The sequence below is a fragment of the Oncorhynchus nerka genome, linkage group LG21 (genome assembly GCF_034236695.1).
Source record: "Oncorhynchus nerka isolate Pitt River linkage group LG21, Oner_Uvic_2.0, whole genome shotgun sequence".
Taxonomy (NCBI): Eukaryota; Metazoa; Chordata; class Actinopteri; order Salmoniformes; family Salmonidae; genus Oncorhynchus; species Oncorhynchus nerka.
In genome coordinates, this window is record NC_088416.1 from 10,487,089 (window position 1) to 10,512,435 (window position 25,347).

Consider the following 25,347-nt stretch of genomic DNA (forward strand, 5'->3'; position numbering starts at 1 on the left):
TAATCAGACACCTCAACTTTTTTCACATTTTGTTACGTTACAGCCTTAGTCTAAAATGGACTCAATATTTTTTCTCATCAATCTACACGCAATACTCAATATAGATCAAGTGAATACAGGTTTTTAGAAATGTTTGCAAATTTATTAAAAATAAAAAACAGAAATACCTAATTTACATACATATTCAGACCCTTTGCTGTGAGACTGAGCTATTGAGCTCAGGTGCATCCTGTTTCTATTCATTATTCTTGATTTGTTTCTAAAACTGGATTGGATTTACCTGTGGTAAATTCAATTGATTGGACATGATTTGGAAAGGCAAACACCTGTCTATATAAAAGGTCCCACAGTTGACAGTGCACGTCAGAGAAAAAAACAAGCTATGAGGTCAAAGGAATTGTCCGTAGATCTCTGAGACAGGATTGTGTTGACGCACAGATCTGGGGAAGGGTACTTAAGCATTTATGCAGCATTGAAGGTCCCCAAGGGTACAGTGGCCTCCATCATTCTTAAATGGAAGAAGTTTGGAACCCCCAAGACTCGTCCTGGAGCTGGCCACCTGCCCAAACAGAGCAATCGGTGAAGAAGGGCCTTGGTCAGGGAGGTGACCAAGAACCCGATGGTCACTCTGACAGAGCGACAGAGTTCCTCTGTGGAGATGGGAGAACCTTCCAGAAGGACAACCATCTCTGCAGCCCTCCACCAAATCAGGCCTTTATGGTAAAGTGGCCAGACGGAAGCCACTCCTCAGTAAAAGGCACATGAAAGCCCGTTTGGAGTTTGCCAAAAGGCACCCAATGGACTCTCAGACCACCTGATTAAACCAAGATTGAACTCTATGGCCTGAATGCTAAGCTTCACGTCTGGAGGAAACCTGGCACCATCCCTACGGTGAAGCATTGTGGTGCCAGCATAATGCTGTGGGGATGTTTTTCAGCGGCAGTGACTGGGAGACTAGTCAGGATCAAGGGAAAGATGAACGGAGCAAAGAACAGAGAGATCCTTGATGAAAATCAGCTCCAGAGGTTCACCTTCCAACAGGACAACAACCCTAAGCACACAGCCAAGACAACGCAGGAGTGGCTTCGGGACAAGTTTCAATGTCCTTGAGTGGCCCAGCCTGAGCCCGTACTTGAACCCGATCAAACATCTCTGGAGAGACCTGTGCAGCGACGCTCCCCATACAACCTGACAGAGCTTGAGAGGATCTGCAGAGAAGAATGGAGAAACTCCCCAAATACAGGTGTGCCAAGATTGTAGCATCATACCCAAGAAGACTTGAGGCTGTAATCGCTGCCAAAGGTGTTTCAACAAAGTACTGAGTAAAGGGTCGGAATAGTTTCTGTAGATTGATGAGGGAAAAAACGATTTACTCAATTTTAGAATAAGGCTGTAACGTAACAAAATGTGGAAAAAGTCAAGGGGTCTGAATGCACTGTACATACACAGACAAAAGTATGTGGACACCTCTTCAAATTAGTGGATTCAGCTATTTCATCCACACCTGTTACAGGTGTATAAAATCGAGTACAACACCATGCAATCTCCATAGAGAATGTGTGTGGTTTTGTGTGAGAGTGTCAGTATAGTGTGTGTGAGTGAGTGTATATACTGTATAGTCTTGTGTGCATAGCGTCAGTGCAAGATCGGGTCAGTGCAGATAGAATGGGTAACAATTTAATGAACTATTTAGCAGTCTTAATGGCTATTTAGCAGTCTTCTGGTTTGGGGGTAGAAGTTGGCCTGAGAACCAATGCTCCGGTACCGTTTGCCATACGGTAGCAGAGTGAACAGTCTATGGCTTGGGTGGCGGAAGTCATTGGCAATCTTTCAGGCCTTCCTCTGACACAGCCTGGTATAGAGGTCCTGGATGGCAGGGAGCTCGGCCCCAGTGATGTACTGGGCCGTCCCCCCCCACTCTCTGTAGCATTTTGCTGTAAAGGGCGGTGACTCTTCACCGTCGGTGATTAGGTCTACCACCGTCATGTCATCAGCAAACTTTATGATGTTGTTGGAGTCGTATTTGGCCACGCAGTCGTGGGAGAACAGGCAGTAGTCGTGGGTGAACAGGCAGTAGTCGTGGGAGAACAGGCAGTAGTCGTGGGTGAACAGGCAGTAGTCGTGGGTGAACAGGCAGTAGTCGTGGGTGAACAGGCAGTAGTCGTGGGAGAACAGGCAGTAGTCGTGGGAGAACAGGCAGTAGTCGTGGGAGAACAGGCAGTAGTCGTGGGTGAACAGGCAGTAGTCGTGGGAGAACAGGCAGTAGTGGGTGGGTGAACAGGCAGTAGTCGTGGGAGAACAGGCAGTAGTCGTGGGTGAACAGGCAGTAGTCGTGGGAGAACAGGCAGTAGTCGTGGGAGAACAGGCAGTAGTCGTGGGAGAACAGGCAGTAGTCGTGGGAGAACAGGCAGTAGTCGTGGGTGAACAGGCAGTAGTCGTGGGAGAACAGGCAGTAGTCGTGGGAGAACAGGCAGTAGTCGTGGGAGAACAGGCAGTAGTCGTGGGAGAACAGGCAGTAGTCGTGGGTGAACAGGCAGTAGTCGTGGGAGAACAGGCAGTAGTCGTGGGAGAACAGGCAGTAGTCGTGGGTGAACAGGCAGTAGTCGTGGGTGAACAGGCAGTAGTCGTGGGAGAACAGGCAGTAGTCGTGGGAGAACAGGCAGTAGTCGTGGGAGAACAGGCAGTAGTCGTGGGAGAACAGGCAGTAGTCGTGGGAGAACAGGCAGTAGTCGTGGGTGAACAGGCAGTAGTTGTGGGTGAACAGGGAGAAAAGTGTATCCATCTGCTTGATGTTTTTCCTCTCTCAATGTAGATATTGATGTCTGCCATTGTCTTGGTAACAGCCAGTGCTACCTTAAGGTAATGTTATTCTGGGAAGATAATATTAGGCTACAGGCCTTATTTTGGCTAATCTCTGAAAACTCTATTGGGGCACATTAACGTGAGAATACAGAATGAATGAGAGTAGCTCCACTGAAATCTCTGTCAGGCATCCCTCTAAAATATATGTACTGTAATTGATTCCAAGTGTCTTTGAACATTTGTTTTAATTGAATAAAAAAGGTAATGTCACTGTCTGAAATGTGATTTGATTGAGTTGAGAGCACCAAAGAGTTGTACTCATCCACATGTATATTTCCAAGATATTGTCTGAATGCTCAAACACAGAACTGGAGAGAAGCACTGCCATCCCCAATACATTTTTCCTTCTTAAAAGCTTGAATCCTCATTTTCAAAATGGCTGACATTTTTCATAGTGGGAGTTCAATCCCCTAGTGTTCTGTTCCTAATCACTCTGTAGAATACATCCATGTGTGAGGGTACTTTTTTATTCATCTGATTTATGTTTGAGGACTGTAACGTTTCAGAAGGCGAAATGTCAGATACTGTTCTACTGCAATTGATACCAAATCTGAAAGTGTGGTTGAATGCTTCCTTGCCCTCTCTTTTGTGTTTTGGTTTAGAAATTAACATACAAAGAAGTTTGCTGTGCTAAGATGAAGTCTCTCCTTTTCCTTCTCCCTCAATTCCGAAAAGTATTATGCTTTTACTTTAAGATAACAATGAAAACAACTTGAAGTGGAGATTTTGTAGATGGTATAAAACAAAGGCTCAGTTTCAGAGAACAAGCAAACAAGCAAAAAAAATACATTTTTAGAGGCAATCTTCACGATAATGTAGTATGTGTCTGGTTTAAGTGTGTTGAATACAACAATTGTTTTCAATCATAACAATGCATTTTGTGCTTCAGGAAAAATACTAACACACTAACATGAAGTTTCTGTGAATTTATATAGACTCCGTGGCCAAAAGTATGTGGACATGCCTTCAAATTAGGGGATTAGTCTATTTCAGCCACAGAAACATCGTAACAAATCTGAACTTGCTGTTAAAGGGTAGCGACAGGGTGGGACTGACTGACTGGTGTCCTTTCTAGGTGTTAGCAATAGTCTCCATCATCACAACCCAAGCAGAAAAATACATTTAAATATACTTAAATCATACTTCATTCATATATTTAAGTATCTGTGATAAATATACTTTAGTGTATTTAAAATGGTCTAAATATATTTTTTTTACATACATTTAATAAACTTTATTAGCATTTATGTATATTAAATACATAGAAAATGATCTAAATTGGGACACTTTTCTGTACTTATATTCTTAATATATTAGATATAGAGCACAACAAATATACTTTGAATACATCTTAACTTCATTTTATGTATATTTCTCAAATTAGAAGTATACACAAATTCTAATTAATCGTAAATGTTGTACATTTGATGTAGTTGACCAAACGCCATTGTATTAGTATACTAGCATGATCAATTAAATGTTTTTTGAATTAGAATTCCTATATTTTCTTTACAAATAAAGTGTATTTATGTTTTTCATGTATACTTTTACAAATAGACTTCTACTCATTAACCACATTGGCTATTGTAATTAGCCATGTAAAGGTTAACTTGATTGACCAAGGCATCATCTCAGCCAATGTTACAACAAAGCACTTGTGGTGGGAGCAGCAATTTAGATGTAAAATTGTTAATAACTGTGCACCAGTAGCATTTCATACTTTAGTTGTTCACATTACAGTGATACATTAACAATGAAAAACATTTGTAATGTGTAATTCAAAGTACAACATTATTAGATTGGAAAACAATCAAAATATGATTAAGCTAAATATGAGGGAAAGCATATTATAAATCAAAAACTTTAACTGCAAAAAATTATCCTAGTTAATGGTGGAAAAAGTACTCAAATACTTGAATAAAGACGCCTTAATAGAAAATGACTAAGTACAGATAAAAGTCACCTAGTAAAATACTACTTAAACTTCTTACGGCTGAAATCAAATCAAATCAAATGTATTTATATAGCCCTTCGTACATCAGCTGATATCTCAAAGTGCTGTACAGAAACCCAGCCTAAAACCCCAAACAGCAAGCAATGCAGGTGTAGAAGCACGGTGGCTAGGAAAAACTCCCTAGAAAGGCCAAAACCTAGGAAGAAACCTAGAGAGGAACCAGGCTATGTGGGGTGGCCAGTCCTCTTCTGGCTGTGCCGGGTGGAGATTATAACAGAACATGGCCAAGATGTTCAAATGTTCATAAATGACCAGCATGGTCGAATAATAATAAGGCAGAACAGTTGAAACTGGAGCAGCAGCACAGTCAGGTGGAAGTTGAAACTGGAGCAGCAGCATGGCCAGGTGGACTGGGGACAGCAAGGAGTCATCATGTCAGGTAGTCCTGGGGCATGGTCCTAGGGCTCAGGTCAGTTGAAACTTGGACAGCAGCATGGCCAGGTGGACTGGGGACAGCAAGGAGTCATCATGTCAGGTAGTCCTGGGGCATGGTCCTAGGGCTCAGGTCCTCCGAGAGAGAGAAAGAAAGAGAGAAGGAGAGAATTAGAGAACGCACACTTAGATTCACACAGGACACCGAATAGGACAGGAGAAGTACTCCAGATATAACAAACTGACCCCAGCCCCCCGACACAAACTACTGCAGCATAAATACTGGAGGCTGAGACAGGAGGGGTCAGGAGACACTGTGGCCCCATCCGAGGACACCCCCGGACAGGGCCAAACAGGAAGGATATAACCCCACCCACTTTGCCAAAGCACAGCCCCACACCACTAGAGGGATATCTTCAACCACCAACTTACCATCCTGAGACAAGGCTGAGTATAGCCCACAAAGATCTCCGCCACGGCACAACCCAAGGGGGGCGCCAACCCAGACAGGATGACCACAACAGTGAATCAACCCACTCAGGTGACGCACCCCTCCAGGGACGGCATGAGAGAGCCCCAGTAAGCCAGTGACTCAGCCCCTGTAATAGGGTTAGAGGCAGAGAATCCCAGTGGAAAGAGGGGAACCGGCCAGGCAGAGACAGCAAGGGCGGTTCGTTGCTCCAGAGCCTTTCCGTTCACCTTCCCACTCCTGGGCCGGACTACACTCAATCATATGACCCACTGAAGAGATGAGTCTTCAGTAAAGACTTAAAGGTTGAGACCGAGTTTGCGTCTCTGACATGGGTAGGCAGACCGTTCCATAAAAATGGAGCTCTATAGGAGAAAGCCCTGCCTCCAGCTGTTTGCTTAGAAATTCTAGGGACAATTAGGAGGCCTGCGTCTTGTGACCGTAGCGTACGTGTAGGTATGTACGGCAGGACCAAATCAGAGAGATTAGGTAGGAGCAAGCCCATGTAATGCTTTGTAGGTTAGCAGTAAAACCTTGAAATCAGTCCTTGCTTTGACAGGAAGCCAGTGTAGAGAGGCTAGCACTGGAGTAATATGATCAAATTTTTTGGTTCTAGTCAGGATTCTAGCAGCCGTATTTAGCACTAACTGACGTTTATTTAGTGCTTTATCCGGGTAGCCGGAAAATAGAGCATTGCAGTAGTCTAACCTAGAAGTGACAAAAGCATGGATAAATTTTTCTGCATCATTTTTGGACAGAAAGTTTCTGATTTTTGCAATGTTAACGGGATCGATTTGACAACAGCCAGTGAAAGTGCAGGGCGCCAGTGAAAGTGCAGGGCGCCAAATTCAAACAACAGAAATCTCATAATTAAAATTCCTCAAACATACAAGTATTATACACCATTTTAAAGATACACTTGTTGTTAATCCCACCAGTGTCCGATTTCAAAAAGGCTTTATGACGAAAGCATACAATGCGATTATGTTAGGTCACAGAAAAACACAGGCATTTTTCCAGCCAAAGAGAGGAGTCACAAAAAGGAAAAATAGAGATATAATGAATCACTAACCTTTGATGATTTCATCAAATGGCACTCATAGGACTTCATGTTACACAATACATGTATGTTTTGTTCGATAAAGTTCATATTTATATCCAAAAATCTCAGTTTACATTGGCGCGTTATGTTCAGAAATATATTGCATCAAATAAACATCTGGTGAAAGTGCAGAGACACATCAAATTACAGAAATACTCATCATACATGTTGATGAAAATACAAGTGTTATGCATGGAATTATAGATATACTTCTCCTTAATGCATCCACTGTGTCAGATTTCAAAAAAGCTTTACGAAAAAGCACACCATGCAATAATCTGAGTACAGCGCTCAGGCACCAAAACAAGCCATACAGATACCCGTCATGTTGTGGAGTCAACAGAAGTCAGAAATAGCATTATAAATATTTACTTACCTTTGATGATCTTCATCGGAATGCACTCCCAGGAATCCCAGTTCCACAATAAATGTTTGTTTTGTTCGATAAAGTCCATAATTTATATCCAAATACCTCCTTTTTGTTCTTGCATTTAATTCACAAATACAAATTCACGAGGCGCAGGCACTTAGTCCAGACGAAAAGTCAAAAAGTTCCATTACAGTTCGTAGAAACATGTCAAATGATGTATAGACAATTCCTTTGACAACTGGACAATTCATTTGTCATTAGAAATGAAAAGGAACGCAGCTCGCTCTCACGACCGCACGCATGACTTAGCTCATGGCATTCTGCCAGACCCCTTAGTCAAACAGCTCTTATTCACTCCCCCTTCACAGTAGAAGCCTGAAACAAGGTTCTAAAGACGGTTGACATCTAGTGGAAGCCCTAGGAAGTGCAATCGGACCAAATTTACACTGTATCTTGAATAAGCAAAGACTTGAAAACCTACAAATCTCAGATTTCCCACTTCCTGGTTGGATTTTCTCTCAGGTTTTTGCCTGCCATATGAGTTCTGTTATACTCATAGACATCATTCAAACAGTTTTAGAAACTTCAGAGTGTTTTCTATCCAGATATGCATATCTTATCTTCTGGGCCTGAGTAGCAGGCAGTTTACTCTGGGCAACTTATTCATCCAAGCTACTCAATACTGCCCCCCAGCCATAAGAAGTTTTTAAGTAAAAGCCTAAAACTATCTGGTTTTAAATGTATTATGTACCGTGGTGGGAAAAGTACTACATTTTCATACTTGAGTAAAAGTAATTCATATTCCTTATATTACGCATATATATATATATATATATATATATAATACTTTTTTACACAGCAGAGGCAAGGTGGGGCATGGCTGGGCCCAGGCCATGCTAGGTTGAATACTGGCCCACCGCTGGTTTAAAATATAAATATTTAAAAAATTAAAATGAAATAAATGAACTTGATTCGCTGGTTGTATTGTCCCCGGACTAATCAGAAACATTGCAAATGCAGTAAGAAGTTACTGGGACCTAATTGGTTAAATCGCAGTCATCTGGTAAATCATGAGCACCTAGGCTACAGGGAAGCCTGCAGCTTGGTCAGCGCACGCCCGGCAAATATGAAATATTGTCAGTGAAAAGCATCTAAAAACAGCCCTAGCCTATCTCAATATTTCAAAATTCAATCGCAGAATAAACGCAAGGCACATTTTTTCCTGATTGATCCTTTCAAATGATTTAACTGTAAAACGTACTGTAGTTTATACCCGTTAGTAGGCTACAACAAACTGGTGTACCAGGACTAATCCATTGGCACCAGCGGAGAGCGTCGGACATATGCCTGTTGAGTGCGCATATTCACTGTCTTCATTGGGCGAGTCAGTGCCACTGGAAGGTTTCGCGCAATACTTTCCTCCTGTCTAGATGTATGTCATATTGTACAATATGTATCGTATCCCCTTTTCGCAGGCCTAGATTCAAATAAATAAATGTATTCTAGTTCGGGCTGAGCTGCTACGCCAAACATGAGAAACTCACACGCCTCCTATGATGTGTATTTAATTATGTTTGTTTACTGTCGGTCTCGGATGGTTGGCGGTGTTGTAAACGGTTTTAACCTGTGCTGCCTACTTGGCAATAGGCCTAATAACGGGCTTGTTTGACAAGGGAAACTTGTGGTGTTTCTTGGTCACATGTATCACGTGTTATGTGATGCAATTGAACAAATGTTCACTTACAATGTCAATGTTTTTGCTGGAAAATGTTGGCCCATCTCCAGACACTTTTACTCGGCCCCAGACACAGCAATTTCTGCCTATGCCTCAGATGGAGAGACAGGGGCACATACTCCAAAGTCAATTGCAAACGCAGTATTTGTGTTTATTGTGTTATATTGATAGGCACGTGAATTGGACCATATTGCTTTTCTACTTGAGCATTGGAAATGAAACAGGTACTTTTTGTTTCAGGGAAAATGTATGGGAGTCAAAAGTACATATTTTCTGTAGGAATGGAGCAGAGTAAAAGTACAAGTTGTCAAACAGATACCCCCCAAAAAACTGCTTAAGACTTTCAAGTATTATTACTTTTTTGGGACATTGGTGAAGCTCACTACCATGTACTATCAAATCTGATATGTGCTGGAGTTTGGCATAGAGTCAGTAATGTCACGATTGGCAATACCAGAGTCTGGTTCCTTGAGGGGATGTCAAAGCCACTCTCAGGCCTGCAGCGAGACAGCTGCTGTTTACAAACACATTTAGTCCTTGTAAATAGTTTAGAGATACATAGAAACTCAGACCAAGCAGTTTGAGGATAGCAACAACACAAATCCTTTTAAAACAGCATCCACAAATTGCCATAGGATGGACATGAAATGTCAGTACCCCAGTGCAGTTGTAAATGAACTGGTAAAAATGGCAGGTCCTAGACTTACTCTGTGTCACAGCACATGTATAGTTCACTGAGATGTTTGCCAAATAGTGTGTTGAATATATTAGAGTAAGTACCGGGAAATAAAAATGATTTACGTCCCTTATCATGGCACTTTACACATGCACACTTTGATGTAACCCAATAAAGACAGCCTGACATGTTGAATCACAGCACACATTTATAGCAGCAGCCCCCCTACACCATGGCAGTCGGTTTGGTCATCAACTTTCCTGATCCCCCTTAACAGCTGTAGTCTGAGGCACACAGGCCCCCCTCAGTCAACACAGTCAGAGAAGGGAGAGGGCCGTGAAAACTAGGGCACAACAAAACTGACCCCTTTCCCTCAAACCAGAGGCACAGATCCAACAGAGAGAGAGTGGGAGGGTGTAGGCTGGGGAAGAGAGAGACATTTGTGGAAGGCTGTGTGGCTGTTAAAGGAGCGAAGCCTGCGGAAATCCACCATCGACGTCCCCAGAAGTCCGATGTCCCCACAAGTTTGATGTCCCTTCAAGTCTGCTCCAAGTGAGGACCTCGGCATTACGCATTTCCTCTTCATTGTCCATTTTCTGGTCAGTGTTTCCACGTACAAACTGCACCATGCACAAGCGTACGAAGGTGAAGATGACGTTCTTTGTGATCCTGGTGGGTATGGCTTCCATGTTTACGGCGGTGGTGACGGACCATTGGGCCGTGCTGAGCCCGCGGGTGGAGCAGGTGAACGCGACGTGTGAGGCGGCCCACTTTGGCCTCTGGAGGCTGTGTAAGAAGGTCATCTACATCAGTGAGGTGGACTACAATGGAAAGGGTTGTGGCCCCATCAGCTTACCTGGAGGTAAGACAAGATAACACGGAGACGGCTTATAGGTTGGACCTGAATACCTGTCTGTGTCTACGCTAACCCTGAACCTCTCTATCTCTAACCTCTCTATCCAATGTCTGAGGCTACTTAATGTAACACACTTTAAAACATTGTCTGTGTCTATAACTATTGTTAAAACGGATACACACTAACTGCTGACCAGGAAATATGTGCTATCACATAGTATTAAAAACAGTATTGTTGGAACAGGCCTGAGAGACGGGGTTTGGTGGAAGGGGGTCAGTTAGCTCTTGTTAAGGTCATGGTTCAACACTTAGCGGTTAGCCATGTCACCAAGCACCAGTCATCTTTGCAATGTGGTCAGCTAATGTTCCTCTTAAACCACAAGCCTTCCTGGTGTGTAAAACTGCTTGTTTTATTTAATTGAGATATTGAGGCTTCAGAAGCCCAACAGTGTGAGGATTAGCATATGCTACAATAAATAGCACAACAATAAGATAAACTAAGTCGAGCACGTTCAGACTGGCCACAATACTTTTGGACTAATCTTGACCTTTAAAGTCCCAATCCAGCTACATCCCCACAGTAATCAAATGATGAGGTGTCTCTCTCCCCCAAGCTGAGGTGTTTGCCAGCTCCTCAGCAACTAAGAAGTCTTGAAGCTGCAGTATCCCCTGAGTCCCAGCTCTAACAAGGCTAGCTCCAAGGCCTTAACATACACTCTATAATGACTGCAGTTATCATTTACTCCAATCAAAACAGGACCCAGGGCAGAATCCAATCTGGACCACGGAAGATCTGTTTTGTAGCACGGTTGACATTTAAAAAGGTCATTTCCAATTTTGCAAACATCTGCAGCATTTACTTTGAATGCGATCTCCGCGACTGTGGTAACATTGCCTTTAAATGGTGCACAGTCAAAAAGGGGCGATCGGATTGAATCCCGGCTTTATCCGACCATTGAATGACAACTGATGCTTTGATCCCACTACACTAACTTGTGATGACTCACACTAAATGTTGAGTCAATATCACATTGAGTGAGAAATAAACTCATCGACAGGAAGGGGAATAGTTGAGTGGAGCTTGTAAAAGCAATACAACACATAGCTTAATGTATGGAGCACTACCACTGTCTGACTGTGCCGTTGGTTCGGGAATGCGCCAAGCTTAACATCGTAAATCCCTTAATTCTTTATAGCTAGGAGGGGTCAGCCAAGAATGTTTACAAAATGAGTCCCAACCCGGCATTTCCACCTGTTCATTAAAGTGCCTGCACCAGTCGACATGATGAAATTCCCAGAGGCCCAGAGGTGATCTAACTATGGAGTGGGCACATTTGCTTCAGAGAATCTAGCCAATATTGTCCTAAGGGTGTGTGCGTGTGTTCGGGCAAGGGACCTTTGCTGATTGAAGCTTTTAAATAGCGGAGCAGTCAGAAAGACCTCAAGAAATGCAGGGCTGAACGTAGCATAAATCATTCTGCTTTGTATCAGACCCTTACTTAAGTAAGGAACACTGTTGTGCAGGTTATTTAGAGATACCCAAACTTACAGTGTCTTATTAGATACATAGTGTTGAGTACCATCAGACGTAGGCCTATCATGGAGACATTTGGTGGTCAGTGTGGATGGTCTCTATCCACACAGAGCTGGCTTTTACAGTTGAAGTCGGAAGTTTACATACATTTAGGTTGGAGTCATTAAAACTCGTTTTTCAACCGCTCCACACATTTCTTGTTAACAAACTATAGTTTTGGCAAGTCGGTTAGGACATTTACTTTGTGCATGACATAAGTCATTTTTCCAACAATTGTTTACAGACAGAATATTTCACTGTATCACAATTCCAGTGAGTCAGAAGTTCATATACACTAAGTTGACTGTGTCTTTAAACAGCTTGGAAAATTCCAGAAAATTATGTCATGGCTTTAGAAGCTTCTGATAGGCTAATTGACATATTTAGAGTCAATTGGGGGTGTACCTGTGGATGTATTTCAAGGCCTACCTTCAAACATCATGGGGAAATCAGCCAAGACTGTTGACCTCCACAAGTCTGGTTCATCCTTGGGAGCAATTTCCAAACGCCTGAAGGTACCACGTTCATCTGTACAAACAATAGTACGCAAGTATAAACACCATGGGACCATGCAGCCGTCCTACCGCTCAGAAAGAAGACGCATTCTGTCTCCTAGAGATGAAAGTACTTTGGTGCGAAAAGTGCAAATCAATCCCAGAACAACAGCAAAGGACCTTGTGAAGATGCTGGAGGAAACAGGTACAAAAGTATCTATATCCACAGTAAAACGAGTCCTATATAGACATAACCTGAAAGGCCGCTCAGTAAGGAAGAAGCCACTGCTCCAAAACCTCCATAAAAAAGCCAGAATACGGTTTGCAATTGCACATGGGGTCAAAAATGGTACTTTTTGGAGAAATGTCCTCTGGTCTGATGAAACAAAAATATAACCTTTTGGCCATAATGACCACTGTTATGTTTGGAGGAAAAAGGGGGAGGCTTGCAAGCCGAAGAACACCATCCCAACCGTGAAGCACGGGGGGCAGCATCATGTTGTGGGGGTGCTTTGCTGCAGGAGGGACTGGTACACTTCACAAAATAGATGGCATCATGAGGAGGGAAAATAATGTGGATATATTGAAGCAACATCTCAAGACATCCGTCAGGAAGTTAAAGCTTGGTCACAAATGTGTCTTCCAAATGGACAATGACCCCAAGCATACTTCCAAAGTTGTGGCAAAATGGCTTAAGACAAACTCAAGGTATTGGAGTGGCCATCACAAAGCCCGTACCTCAATCCTATAGAAAATTTGTTGGAAGAACTGAAAAAGTGTGTGCGAGCAAGGAGGCCTACAAACCTAACTCCGTTACACCAGCTCTGTCTGGAGGAATGGGCAAAAATTCACCAAACGTATTGTGGGAAGCGGAAGGCTACCCGAACGTTTGACCCAAGTTAAACAATTTAAAGGCAATGCTACCAAATACTAATTGAGTGTATGTAAACTTCTGACCCACTGGGAATGTGATGAAAGAAGTCAAATCTGAAATAAATCCCTCTACTAATTATTCTGACACTTCACATTCTTAAAATAAAGTGGTGATCCTAACTGACCTAAAACAGGGATTTGTACTAGGATTAAATGTCAGGAATTGTGAAAAACTGAGTTTAAATGCATTTGGCTAAGGTGTATGTAAACTTCCGACTTCAACTGTACATTTTTGAAAAATAACTCATTGGCGAAACTACAAACAACTCACATTCCTTAACCCTGATCACAAAAGAAAAAGCCTAAACTTATTTTCAAATAGTCTTTATGGGGAAAAACTCAATGAATATCTTGTTGCTAAAACTCCCTTGTTGCTAACAACAAAATGTGCCTACATTGCTAATGCCACACATACAGCATTGCGTGTGAAGTAAATCAAATCAAATGTTATTGGTCACATACACATGGTTAGCAGATGTTAATGCGAGGTTAGCGAAATGCTTGTGCTTCTAGTTCCAACTATGCAGTAATATCTAACAAATTCACAACAACTACCTTATACACACAAATGTAAAGGGGTGATGGCGTGCGGAATAGGCAAGATGCAGTAGTTGGTATAGAATACAGTATATACATATGAGATGAGTAATGTAGGATATGTAATCCTTATTAAAGTGCCATTATTTAAAGTAACTAGTGATATAACTTTATTAAGTGCATTTATTTAAGTGGCCAGAGATATGAGTCTGTATGTTGGCAGCAACCTCTCTATGTTCGTGATGGCTGTTTAAATGGTTGTTGTCCTTGATGATCTTTTTGGCTTTCCTGTGACATCGGGTGCTGTGGGTGTCCTGGGGGGCAGGTAGTTTGCCCCCAGTGATACGTTGAGCAGACCGCACTACCCTCTGGAGAGCCTTGGGGTTGAGGGCGGTGCAATTGCCGTACCAGGCGGTGATATAGCCCGACAGGATGCTCTCGATTGTGCATCTGTAAAAGTTTGAGAGTGTTTTAGATGACAAGCCAAATTTCTTCAGCCTCCTGAGGTTGAAGAGACCCAGGGTCTCAAGCTTAATGACGAGTATTGAGGGTACTATTTTGTTAAATGCTGAGCTGTAGTCAATGACCTGCATTCTTACATAGGTATTCCTCTTGTCCAGATGGGATAGGACAGTGTGCAGTGAGATGGCGATTGCATCGTCAGTGGACTTATTGGGGCGGTAAGCAAATTGGAGTGGGTCTAGGGTATCAGGTAGGGTGGAGGTGATATGGTCCTTGACTAGTCTCTCAAATCACTTCATGATGACAGAAGTGAGTGCAATGGAGCGAGTCATTTAGTTCAGTTACCTTAGCTTTCTTGGGAACAGGAACAATGGTGGCCCTCTTGAAGCATGTGGGGACAACAGACTGGGATAGGGATTGGTTGAATATGTTCGTAAACACACCAGCCAGCTGTTCTGCGCATGCGCTGAGGACGCGGCTAGGGATGCCATCTGGGCCGGCAGCCTTGCGAGGGTTAACACGTTTAAATGTTTTACTCACGTTGGCCACAGAGAAGGAGAGCCCACAGGCTTTGGTAGCGGGCTGTGTCAGTGGCACTGTATTGTCCTCAAAGCGAGCAAAGAGGTTGTTTCATTTGTCTGGGAGCAAGACGTCGATGTCCGCGACGGGGCTGGTTTATTTTTTAAATCTGTGATTGACTGTAGACCCTACCACATACGTCTTGTGTTTGAGCCGTTGAATTGCGACTCTACTTTCTCTCTACTCACGCTTTGCCTGTTTGATTGCCATGCGGAGGGAATAGCTGCACAGTTTGTATTCGGTCTGTTTCTGGTCGCCTTGCTATGATTAAAATCGATGGTGGGAGGGGGGATATACACAGCTGTGACTTTAATCGAAGAGAATTCTCTTGGAAGATAATGCGGTCAGCAAACAAAAAAAGTAACGCAGTGGATAGACACCAAGATGAATATAACCTTTCTAGTAGGTACAATGCCAGACACCAGGGTTTCATTTGGTATCGCTAACTCTATTTGGGAATGAATAGCAATATTTATTATAGCCTCACATCTTAATGAGAGAAATACCAACCACTATGACAGTTCCTGCCCCTCTGTCATCTCTAGATTGATGGTGCTCTCTAAGTGATCCTCCATGGGTTTTGCCATCTGTTGGAATAAACAATGTATGTATATTGTAGCTAGTAGTCTACATAGATCAAGGAGAAATGGAGATCTATGTATATGTGTACATAAAGGTTGCTTTCCACTGTTGCTCACCTTGTTTGCCTTCCTAAATAATCATAACAGATGGTTAAAAAAAATAAGAATGACTGTAAAACAGGATATTGACATAACTTATTACATATGAATACTGTCCATAACAGCAAACATACAATCTAGGTCAGGGATGTGGCGAGATGTTCAGCCGAAGCCAATATAGCAACTGTTACAGAAACAAAGATATCGGCGGGATTTTCTGTTGTGCGCAGCACTATGCAGGGGGCCAATGGAGGATAAATATAGGCTGTGCAAATACCCAGCTGTCCTGGGGTAAGAGCCGTGAGGGAGTCAAGTGTGTGCACACCTTCAGAGCCCATCTGAGTGACAAGGGCACCTGCACAAGCCAGGCATAGCCCTTCAAACCCCCCGTGGCTCTGCCCTGCTACCCACTGTCCAAAATCATTTGCTATCCCATCGGGGTGGGCTACAAGGGTCCTGGGGTAGGCTAGTCAAAGCCCGGGCATGTAGACAACCGGAACTTCAACCACACACCAGTGCTGGGAGGGGCAACCCGGGCTGTGGAAGTGCCAATGATGATTTGTTGCATGTTGGTCTTTCTGGTTTGCTTTTCTGTATATAATGATCTCAATGGTAGACTATCTAATGGTTGGTTATATGTCCCTATTTCTATTTTAGACATGAGCTTAAATATTTGTATCTAACTTGTGTTTCGTATTCATCCTAGCTGGCACCATCGAATATAAACTAGTCGTCTGGGGGGGGTGGGTCATTTTCGGCTACAACACGACACGTTGTAGCTATAGCCTATGCAACAGGCAAAGAGAATGAAAACATGGGGCTCAAAGAAATGCCAACTTATGTTGATGAAATGGCAGACAAACTCACTGTGAAGCACCTCATTACAATATGATAGCGGAGGCTTATTTTCATCTCCTCACCTTTCTAAAGATAGATGAAGGATTGTTTAGTGGTGTGTAGAATTTCTGCTTCGAGCAGGTCAGCTAATTGATACGCTATTGACTTGCCAGTTGAGTTCCATCGGGTGCTATTACTTGTCGTCTCCTTGAGATGTTGAGGTCGGCGAAGTGGCTCCTAGTTAGGGTGCGGTTTGGACTCCATTCGCACTGAAATGTATATAACCCTGTTGGTGTGGGTGTCACTGGGATGTTACACAGTTGGACCACACTGGCATTACTAATCCACTCACTGATAGACAGAGCATTGTCTGGACATGTGCGGAGTCATACCGTTCCGGGGTGGAATTAATACAACACAAAGAGAGCCACGGCATCTAGTAGTGTGGGACTATATTCATGGATGTTGTAGTAGGGTGTCCCTTGGGGGTATCCATACCTAGTGTTGATAATGGGATATGATAAAGGGTGAGTCGGTCAAGGATCGATGCAGACAAGGTGGTAGATTGTACGACAAGCGACAGGTTTATTTCAAAGTGGAGATATCTGGTACAGCGTATATACGGGCCCCTCTGTTAGCTCATCAGAGACTAGCAAAAAAGACACTAGCTAACAATGGGTACAAGCTTCATATACAGAACAGAAAGTGGGTTGATATCTAGGAGATCGGATCTTCGGATTGGATCAGGCTGGGGTGTAGTCATCCGGCATTGGCTCTGTTGTCTGTCCGTCATCGTAGAATCCTGCCATGCCTGTTCTTGGTCGTCACACCCCGTTCAGCTGAAAAGGAGATCTGGTGTGTGCGCTATCTTCAGTCACACAATGTTCGGCTGGGAGGGAGATTATGTGTGTGTGTTAGTTTGTCTCTAAGTCTAGGCTTTCTGCCAATCTGTGGGTGTCTTATCTGGGTGTCCTCGGCAGCTATGTGTGTACTGTATGTGCGTCGTCCCTGTCTTCTGGGGTCAGTGTGTAAGAGCGTATGCGTCCCTATCTTCAGGGGAGTTGTGGCCGAACTGCCGGCTAGCACCTGTGGCTAGGAGTATCCTGTTGTGACAGTGTTCTGGATGATTACAGTGAGTGTGTGTGTGTGAGAGATATCCTGTATGGGGCCCAACCTGTTTTACTATGTGTCTCAGCTATAGTAGTGTAATGTCACCTACATAGGAATTAGCAGTAATGTAATGTCACCTACATAGGAATTAGCAGTCCTCTACACTAGGTATGACGAGGGTTAGGTTAGTAAACATGCTGGAGCTAGAACCTCATTGTCGTGTGTCCTTATTTTAGACAATACTACATGGTGTCAGAAGTGGTTTTAATAATCACATAAATGTGAAGGACGTACCAAGTAAATCGTACATTCAGGCTGTTTCAAAGCAGGGAGGGGAGGGCACAGTGTTGGAGATAAAAGAGCGCATATCATTATTTTGCTAGCTAACGAGCAAGGACTAAGTTACTGTTAAGCAACATGTTCAAAGAGGAAAAAACTGGCGCGATTTCAGGGTTTGCGACTCCAAGTTCATCAGGCTCTGGCGCAAACACGGACAGGCCAGTGGCTAGTGCTGAGGATTTCGCATTAGTCCCCCAGAGAATTTTGATTGTATGGACATTCAAAACTGGCCAAAATGGATCCGGCGCTTTGAAAGGTACAGGGGTAGCATCAGGCTTAAAGACATTCAAAACTGGCCAAAATGGATCCGGCGCTTTGAAAGGTACAGGGGTAGCATCAGGCTTAAACGTGAAAAATTAGGCATTTCAAGTTAATACACTGATCTACTCTATGGGTGATGAGGCCGAGGATATATTAAATGTTTCAACATTGACTGAGGAAGAGAAACTTAACTACAGTTAAATACTGTTTTGAAACGCATTTTGTAGGGAGACACAACATTATATTTGAAAGAGCTAGGTTTAATATGCGCAAACAGGGGCAGGGTGAAACCGCCAACAGTTTTATCACAGCTGTTCACAAACTAGCAGAACATTGTCAGTTTGGCGCGCTCAGGGAAGAGCTGATCGGAGTTCGGATTGTAGTGGGAATAAGAAATATCACTTTCTGAAAAGTTACATTTGGATTCCCAGTTTACCTTGTCCAAAGCTGTGAATCAGGTTAGGCAGAGTGAGACAGTAAAAAGACAGCAGAAGATGCTGCGCGACAGCAGCTCCCTGAAGAGCGAAGAGTGAGGAAATAAATGCATTTTCATACCTGAGCTAAAAACAAAAACAGAGGGAAACACAGAAATGAGACAGACTGGAGAAAACAATCACAGACAGCACCAGTAGCTAGTTCAAGTGTTTGTCGCAGATGTGGGAAATCCCCTTTCCACAAAAGATTTCCCAGCAAAGGATGCGGAATGCAGGAAATGTCACAGGAGAGGACACTTTTCAGCTGTCTGTCGATTCGAGCAAATGCATGAGGTCTCAGAGGAGGTACAGCAGGACAGCATCTTTCTGGGAGAAGTAAAGGAAAACAATACTGGCTGGCACTCAGACATTAAACTCAATGGGGAGGTTGTGTCATTTAAACTATGTAATATTCATATGTGTAAACATACTGAATTATAATTGGATGCATTTTACCGCCATATCATACTGTGCTATGATTGGTTAAGACCACTCAAATGGTTAGGTCATGGTCAGTTTGATCCTGGTTGGCGATACGTGAACATGCCAGTTATAGCTAGCTAATAAAGAGCTACGTTAAGAAATATCCTGTAGTACTGCATTTTAATATTTTTTTATATTTTTAACTCTGTTTATTAAGCTTTACACACACACACACAACACAAAGCAATATAAATAATATACTCAACTAGAAAATATATTTAAAAAATAAAATAAAAATAGCTTTAAAGATACCATACTTTAGACAAGTTAAACACACCAGGCAGAAGGCTACAAAGGGCAATATATAGTACAGGGACAGAGCAAACACCTCACCATTGTTCCTGTAAACAGTCAAGGGATAAGGGTGGAGAAATGCAACCACTCACAGACAGTCATGGCCACAGACCGACCCTCCACTGGACCAAAAATAAAGTTTACAATGCTTTAAAATAAAAAAAAATAGAATGATTATTCATGTAGGCGTGAACAAAATGTAAAAATAACTGGGAAAAACAAGCTCACACTTCAGTCTCTGCCCGGGCAAGATGAACAAGGCATCCGAGGGCCACAATCGATAAGCACATGGACCTTAATGCCCCCCAGCAAAAACACAGAGAGAAGCTCCTCCAACCCTTAAGTCACAGGGGGATCAAATACAGACTTATTTTAGTTTTAATTGGAATGCCATCAGAGGATGGACTGTTTAAAGTAAGACCGGAATGGAGCCCAAGCCTCATTAAACAGTTTGGGGTTCCCACGTGAATTGAATTGAATTTTTTCTAGTTTCAGAGAGCACAACACATCCCTCACCCAATATTTATAAGATGGGGGAGCTGCCATCTTCCAGTTCTGTAGTATTAGCCGTCTAGCTAAAAGAGTTGTATAAGCAACAGTGTCCGACTGGATTCTTGATAGGGGGGTACCCATGGGCAGTACTCCAAAAAGGGCTGTAAGGGGAGACGGATCTATAACAGTGTCATATATATATCAGAGAAACATTTAAATATGAATTCCCAGAAACCTGACAGTTCATGACAGCCCCAAAACATATGCAACAGTGTGGCTGGTTCCACTTTACATCTGACACAGGTAGGATCAAAATCTGAGAATATTCTTCCAAGCTTCCTAGGGGCGCAATTTCAGATGTATATGCAATCATTCATGACTTACAGAACCCTTCTTTGGTGCCTTTAAAGACTCGATGGGAAAAGGATTTGGGGGAGGAACTTGGGGAAGACACCTGGGAATCTGCTGCACAGGCTGCACTCGTCCTCTTGGATACGGTGAACCAATTGAATGAGGCTGTGTCTAGTGCTAAAAGAGGACGAGTGCACCCTGTGCAGCACAGATTCCCAGGCGTCTTCCCCAAGTTCCTCCCCCAAATCCTTTTCCCATCGAGTCTTTAAAGGCACCAAAGAAGGGTTCTGTAAGTCATGAATGATTGCATATACATCTGAAATTGCGCCCCTAGGAAGCTTGTTCAACTCCAAGATGCTCTCTATAGCTGTATTCGCAGGCCTATGGGGAAATCCAGGTGTGTTAGCTCTGACAAAGTTTCTAGTCTGGAGATAGTGGAAAAAGTGGGATTGGGGAGATTGAACTTTTCCTGCAGCTGAGAAAAAGAGGCAAATGTATCATCAAAGAATAATTGGGCTAGCGAGGAGAGGCCTAGTGAGTGCCAAATGCCCCATCATTCAAAGATGGAGGAAATATGTTCTGATTGATTGGGCCTGATAGAGAGAAGCCTCGGGGGCTAAAGGCTAAACGGAACTGATTCCAAATTTGAAGAGACTGCTTTACAATTGGGTTGACACACCTTTTGCCTAGGGACACTGGGAGAGACGAGCACAACACAGAGGAAAGTGCTGCAGGTTTACACGATTCAGACTCCATCTGGACCCAGAGTGGTCTAGGGCCAGTAGGATCAGTCTGGAGCCAGTACAGAAGGGCTCTGAAATTTGCAGCCCAGTAGTATGTCTGAACATTTGGTAGAGCTAAACCCCCCAATGACCTAGGCTTCTGTAAATGTTTTCTACCAATCCGTGGTACCTTGCCATCCCAAATAAAATGCATGAATGTTTGATCCAGTGAAATAAAAAAAATATTTTGGAATAAAAATGGGTAAACATTGAAATAAATATAAAAATTTGGGCAACACATTCATTTGAATGACATTAATCCTTCTGATAAGAGAAAGGGGTAGCGAATTCCAAAAAGTAAAATATTGTTTCAAACTATCTGCTAGAGCAACAAAGTTTTCCTGAAACAAATTTGAATGTTTCCTTGTCACTTTAACTCCCAAGTAGGTGAATTGATCCCGGACAATCCTAAACTGAGAACTTGTAAAAGAGCACTTTAAAGCAGCCTTGTTTACCGGAAAAAGCTCACTCTTGCCTAGATTCAGCTTGTACCCTGAGATTGATCCAAACTTTTTAAGAACAGATAGGGCACGTGGCAATGAGGTATCGGGTTGGAGATAAACAAAAGGAGGTCGTCAGCATATAGCGAGAGTTTCTGCTCCAAGCCCGCCCTGATTATACCTTGAATGGCATCATTAGAGCGTAGTGCAATGGCGAGAGGCTCGATTGCCAAAGCAAACAACAAGGGGGAGAGTGGACGACCCTGTCTGGATCCGCGGTGCAAGGGAAAATAGTCAGAGGACAAGTTATTAGTCCGTACAGAAGCCATGGGGGAAAAATAAAGAATCTTTATCCACGCAATGAATTTGGGGCCAAAGCCAAATCTATAAAGGGCAGCTGTTAGGTAATCCCACTCAACGTGGTCAAACGCTTTTTCGGCATCAAGTGAGACCACCACCTCTGGGTCCTCCGACGCTGGGGAGTACAGTATATTCATAAGGCGCCTAATATTGAAAAATAAATGCCTATTTCTCACAAAGCCAGTCTGGTCAGAGTGTATTACTTGGTGCAGCAAGCCTTCCATACGGATGGCTAAAAGCTTAGCTAGGATTTTGTAATCACAGTTTAAAAGCGAGATTGGGCGATAGGATCCACATTCCAGGGGGTCTTTGTTTTTTTTAATAGTAATGAAATTGAAGCCTGATAAAGACTAGGCGGTAGCTTTGAAGTAGTAAGGCACTCTGCAAATAGTCGAGACAAGAATGGGCAAAGCAGACCAGAATACGTCCTGTAAAATTCAGTTGGAAAACCGTCCGGACCCGGTGATTTACCACTTTTCATTGCGGACACTGCTGTTGCAATCTCCTCAGGTGTAAATTCTTCTTCTAGACAGTCATGGGAGTCTGTATCAATTGAAGGCATATTCCAGCCATTAAAGAAGGAGTCAATCAGCAAGGGGTCTTGAGGGGATTCAGAGGTGTATAGCGCAGAGTAAAATTGTTTGAATTGATCATTGATCTCTTTATGTATAACTGTGGTGGCACCAGACAGGGTCCTTATTTGTGGGATTAAACGTGAGGCCTCAGATTTACGGATCTGATGTGCAAGGAGTTTACTGGCCTTGTCGCCTTGTTCACAGACTTTGTATCGAGCTCGCAAGAGTAACTGTTCAGCTTGCCTGGTAGAAAGCTCATCAAATTCAGATTGGAATAGTTGGCGCTCTTTATGCAGATCAGAGGAAGGATCCGTAGCATACTTCTCATCCAATGTGGCTATGGACTCGCTCAGGTCCCGAAGTCGCTGAGAGCGAACTCTGTTTTGGTTGGCTGTATAAGAAATAATTTGGCCACGTAGGTATGCTTTGAGAGACTCCCATATGGTAGAGCAGGACATACCTGGTGTTGAATTAGTTTCTAGGAATAAGGTGATTTCAGAATAAATTAAATTGACAAACTCCTTATCTGAGAGTAAAATGGGGTTGAGACGCCATTGATAACACATAGGAGGTCGCTGGGGAAACTCTAGTTCAAGCACTAATGGTGAATGGTCAGAGATAACAATACTCTCGTAAGTACACTGCCGAAGGTTAGGCAGAAGGTTTTTGTCCAAAAATAAGTAATCAATCCGGGAGTATGTTTGATGAACATGAGAATAAAAGGAATATTGTCTATCTGTAGGATGTAGGAAACGCCAGGCCTCCAACAGCATATTTCTGAAGAAAGGATTGAATAAGCAGGGCACATTTAGATGGGCCTGTAGTTGTTTGTGAGGACTTGTCAAGAACTGGGGACATTTTACAGTTGAAATCCCCCCCTAAAATCAACAAATGAGAATCTAAATTGGGAATAGCAGACAGAAAGGAAGAAATGAAACTTGTGTCATCCCAATTGGGAGCATAAACACTAGCCAAAACAAGAGGGGTAGAAAACAGTTCACCGGTTACTATGACGTATCGTCCCTTAGGATCAGCAATAACCTCAGAAGCTACAAAGGGAGTAGCTTTATCAACCAGAATAGCAGCACCTCTTGATTTACTATGAAAGTTTGAGTGGAACACTTGACCAACAGCATAGAATGGAAAAGCAATGAGCGCCCAAAACCCCCAGAATAACTTGTCTCAGAGTAATAATGTACGGTGGTAGATCTTTGGAAAAAAGTACAGAAAAAAAACTAAAAAGACAGAATGACAACATTAGAACTGAACAATTCAACCTCCCCCATCCCAGACAATACCTCCCCAAACGAGGGACAAGCCTAAATAGAACATGTTCTCTTCGCACAGCGTGTCTGTGAGAGTGCGGTCTTAAACCTAAACCCACAGTCCTGCTCTTTAAAGTCACGTTTTGTTAGTGGATCAAGCAGCAAAAATAAAGATTTGTATGTATTTATAAAAAATAAATAAAAAGGTGAATCCCTTGTGCAAACGGAATGACAAAAGCACCACTTGTAGATGTATATAATGATATTCCCAGTCTTATAACAGGAATTGAGAGAGAAAATAAATGAAATGTATAAAGGCTCTCAGCCAAAAACCTAATTTGATGTAAGGAAATCGTAGTAAGACAATCAAAAATAATAGTAATTATAATAGTAGTCTAGTTGACGCTGAGACAGCTTACAACCAATACCAAAAAACTATGTGTGCGCAACGTTGAACGTTTGCTGGGCATACAGCCTAGAAACACAGGAGTTAAGTAAAACCTTAATACAATTAAATTAAAATGACTGAATGCTTTTAAGGCACGCACACTAGATGATCAAAACATTAGATCACATCAAATAAGCCTGAATGGTTTCGCCAACTATACAAGACTAGCCTGTTATATCTAAACATAATTGTACCACAGGTGGGTTACTTACTATCCACAGATCGCAAGCAACAGTTGCTGAACTGTGAGCATGTTCAAGACTTTTTGATGTGACGTTGAATGTGAGCCATAGCCTCACCCGGAGACTCAAATGTGTGGTCTTTACCCTCATGAGGCCGGGAATCCCAGTCCATACTTCACACCTGGATGGTCCCGAAGTACTCGTTTGGCCTGTCCGAAAGCTGCGCGCTGCATGGAAACAGTGGGGGAGTAGTCCTGGTAGATGGAGAAGCTCTGTCCTTGAAAGCTCAGAGTGGTATTGCGGGCTCGTCGGAGGATCTCCATCTTCTCATGAAAAAAGTGTACTTGAAGAATTATGTCACGGGGCCTCTCCCCATCCCGGGGCTTTGGGCGCAGCGACCGGTGGGCTCGATCAATCAGGGGCTTTTCATCTAAGGCAAGAACATCCTTCAGCAGCCCTGAAACGAAATCCGTGGCGCGATGCATTTCCGCTGACTCTGGGACCGAAACAAGTCTCAGATTATTGCAGCGGGAGAATCCCTCTAAACTCACACAGCTCTCCTTCACCTTTTTCAAATCCACAGCTAGGCGTTTCACTTCAGCCTCCAGGGATGTAGTTAAGTCGGAGACATTGGTAGCGGAGGTCTCCAGTGCTGCAATCGTTGTAGTGTGCGACGCCGTTGTTGTTTTGAGTGATGTGATTGCTGGCATAGTCTCGTTCCGCAGGATGGTTAAATCTGCTTTTCAAGTATCAGAAACCTCCTGTATTCGGGCCTCAATCGTAGCAACCACCTCCGTTTTCATTTCAACTATCTCAGAGCGTAGTAGTTTGATGGCCTCGAGAATGTTCATTTCAGCGCCGCCAGGCCAAGCCGCACCCCCGGGTACCTACCTGCATCTCAGACCAAACTGCAGCAGATTGCAGAGGAGCAACAACGAGACC

The 25,347-nt window shown here is 43.1% G+C and overlaps 1 protein-coding gene across 1 annotated transcript in view; it reads left to right on the plus strand.

Annotated features, from left to right (window-relative positions):
- The first annotated feature begins 9,906 nt into the window (after positions 1–9,906).
- The window catches only part of LOC115103873 (voltage-dependent calcium channel gamma-1 subunit-like), a 34,784-nt gene continuing 19,343 nt past the window's right edge, over positions 9,907–25,347 (plus strand). Inside the window, exon 1 of the mRNA XM_029624893.2 lies at positions 9,907–10,462. Within this exon, the coding sequence (XP_029480753.1) occupies positions 10,228–10,462 (235 nt within the window). The 5' untranslated portion in view covers positions 9,907–10,227. The remainder of the gene's footprint in view (positions 10,463–25,347) is intronic.